Genomic DNA, 2,991 nt, shown 5'->3' on the forward strand with positions numbered 1-2,991 from the left:
CCTATACTAACACACAACCTAAGAATAATGAGAATTCTTATTCTGTCACTTTTTTACTACTCTTCACAATTGGTTCTTGCAGCCAATCCCACCTACAATGTGCAATCCTATGGTGCAAAATCCGATGGAAAATCCGATTGCACCAAGGCCTTTCTGAGCGCTTGGGGCGCAGCGTGTGCCACCACGGCCGCGTCCACCATATATGTGCCACCGGGGAGGTACCTCTTGCGAAATGCGTATTTCAGTGGCAGTCTGTGCAAAAACACAGCCATAACCATACGTATTGATGGGACTCTTGTAGCTCCCTCTGATTACAATGTAATTGGAAATATTGGGAGCTGGTTGAAGTTTGAAAGGGTCACCGGAGTTTCTATCTATGGAGGAACCCTAGATGGCCAAGGGACCAAATTGTGGGCTTGCAAGAACTCCGGCAACAACTGCCCTAAAGGCGCTACCGTGAGTTTCGCATTAATTCTATATACATATACAGGGTCAGTTAACATCACATAACATATCAGTTCCTTCGGTATCAGTTTATTGATTCATGAATATTAGTAAGGTTTTGTGATATAGAAAGATATATATTTTATTTTATGAAGCCAATTGATATTAATGAATCAATGAATTGATCTAAGATCTCATATTAATATAATTCTCATTTGATCACAACTCTACATGTGTATATATCTTTTGATTTATACAATTTCGTTTGTTGGTTGCAAGTGCAGTCATTAGCATTCTACAATTCGAACAACATACGGATCAACGGTCTAGTGTCGTTGAACAGCCAAATGTTCCACATTCTCCTTGATGGATGCCGGAATGCAAATCTGGCGAACGTGAGAGTATCAGCCCCGGGGAACAGCCCCAACACCGACGGGATTCACATACATCAGTCATCTGGTGTTACCATCATCAATTCACACATCGCCACAGGCGACGACTGCGTCTCCATCGGCCCTGGCGCCTCCAACTTATGGATTGAGAACCTCGGCTGCGGCCCCGGCCACGGAATTAGGTAATATTCATCGTCCTAACTCAGATCCAGTTATATTATCATAAAAATTTTTAAAAACAGAATTGGTTACATATTGACTTTTGATGACATACTAAATTCAAAAGGGCACATGCATGGTTAGTGTCACGTGGGTGATCTATTTAATCATTGAGCTGCTAAATAAAGAATTTAAATCAAATTCAATTTTTTGCAGTATTGGAAGTCTAGGTTGGGATATGAACGAAGCCGGAGTGAAAAATGTGACTGTAAAAACAGCTACATTTACCGGAACCGAAAATGGTGTGAGGGTGAAGACATGGGCAAGGCCTAGCAACGGATTCGTTACAAATGTTGTGTTTCAACATCTAGTCATGGTTAATGTCCAAAATCCTGTTATCATTGACCAGAATTACTGCCCCGACCACCAAGCTTGTCCCCATCAGGTCAGCAAATAAACTTTTGCACTCGTTCCGAAATTGGGATTATAAATTAAAATTGTTAATTTTGGAATACTTGTAGGGTTCGGGTGTGAAAATTAGCAATGTACGATATGAAGATATACATGGAACATCCGCGACACAAGTTGCAGTAAAATTCGATTGTAGTCAAACGCGGCCTTGCAGTGGAATCAGGCTGGATGATGTGAACCTCACCTTCAGAGACAAACCAGCCACCGCGTCGTGTTCCAACGCCGGTGGCTCTGCTGATGGAGTTGTCAACCCTACCAGCTGTTTATAAGTTATTACTAATATATACCTACTGAGGCTAATTAATTAGATTATAGGGCATACTTTTACTTTTAACAAAAGTAATTAGAAAGAAATTTATGCATGACATGTAGAGACTTCATTTTACATGACATAAGGAAAAACGAAAACGCATGTGGCTGAAACGTAGCCCGGCTACGGTTTGTCGAGATAATCATTGGAGTGATGTAAAATGTGTTATCATCAATTTATAATTTATATGTAATGGTTTTACTTTGCAATGAAGGAAGCTGTATGTTTACTTTATTTTTTTGTTTTTTCTACTCCATGTTAACTGTTTGAGTTATCCGTTCTATAGTAATGAAAGCGTTTCTTTTTCGACACGAGTATTAAAAAAAATTATATTAGGTGAGTTAAGTAAATGAAGAATAAAGTGGAAAATGAAAAAGGTAGAAAGATGAAGAAAAGAAAAAGTAAGAGAGAGTAAAGTAGGTGCGGAAAAATGTGTTGACTTTTACTAAAAAGTGAAATGACTCTGTTACTATGGAACGATGGGAGTACTATTTATTAGTTTGACGATTAATATATCGCTCTTTAATACTTTTAATAAGTCTCGTTGTAATTCTTTTTTCTTACGTATATCCAGCTCGATCGTTTAATTTTTAGAGGAAGTGTGGAATTCTCACAATTTAATTGCTAGCTAGGTACATAACTAAATACGGTGGATTTGATTGGACAACTTATTTAGGAGAGCGGACACAGAAAATATTAGTAGTAAGGGTTCTACTATATATATTTTTTTCATAGTCGATAATCCATATGTATATTCTACTAACAATGAATAAAAGTTTCACTTAACTATTTTCACAATCGTGCGCCACTCTTTAAAAGTGATGATACTTTTATAAGTTTGAAAGAAAAGGAAAAATAAATTTTGAAAAGGTCAAAACGTGGCATCACGTCACTTTGGGTCAATTTTTCACTTTTAATATTTATATATTAATTTACTATAAATTTGTCATCTCCTTCCCCCAAACTGGAATAGGTGCTAACTAATTTTTTTTGGCAATTTTTTATTTTTGCTATTAATTTCAGCCCTATCTATCATTCATTCCAATGCAATTAGTTAGATCTTCGATACTATTAAATTAGTAATGGGTTAACATGATTTTTCAAAATTTTAAAAAAAATTAGAAGTAGAAAATAAGAGCATCCACAATAGCGGTTAGCCGACCGATTAGCCGATTCGCGTCGCTAGCCGGTCGGCTAGCCGAACCATTGCAACCG

General features: G+C 37.3%; 1 protein-coding gene across 1 annotated transcript; it reads left to right on the forward strand.

The window, feature by feature from the left end:
- LOC125223829 (polygalacturonase-like) lies at positions 1–2,050 on the forward strand. Its single transcript, XM_048127126.1, has 4 exons — positions 1–456; positions 729–1,018; positions 1,212–1,440; positions 1,517–2,050. Exons 1-4 carry the CDS (start codon positions 28–30, stop codon positions 1,733–1,735), a joined length of 1,167 nt encoding a protein of 388 aa, XP_047983083.1. The 5' UTR covers positions 1–27; the 3' UTR covers positions 1,736–2,050.
- The last annotated feature ends 941 nt before the right edge of the window (positions 2,051–2,991 follow it).

This window comes from Salvia hispanica, chromosome 4 (assembly GCF_023119035.1).
Source record: "Salvia hispanica cultivar TCC Black 2014 chromosome 4, UniMelb_Shisp_WGS_1.0, whole genome shotgun sequence".
Taxonomy (NCBI): domain Eukaryota; kingdom Viridiplantae; phylum Streptophyta; class Magnoliopsida; order Lamiales; family Lamiaceae; genus Salvia; species Salvia hispanica.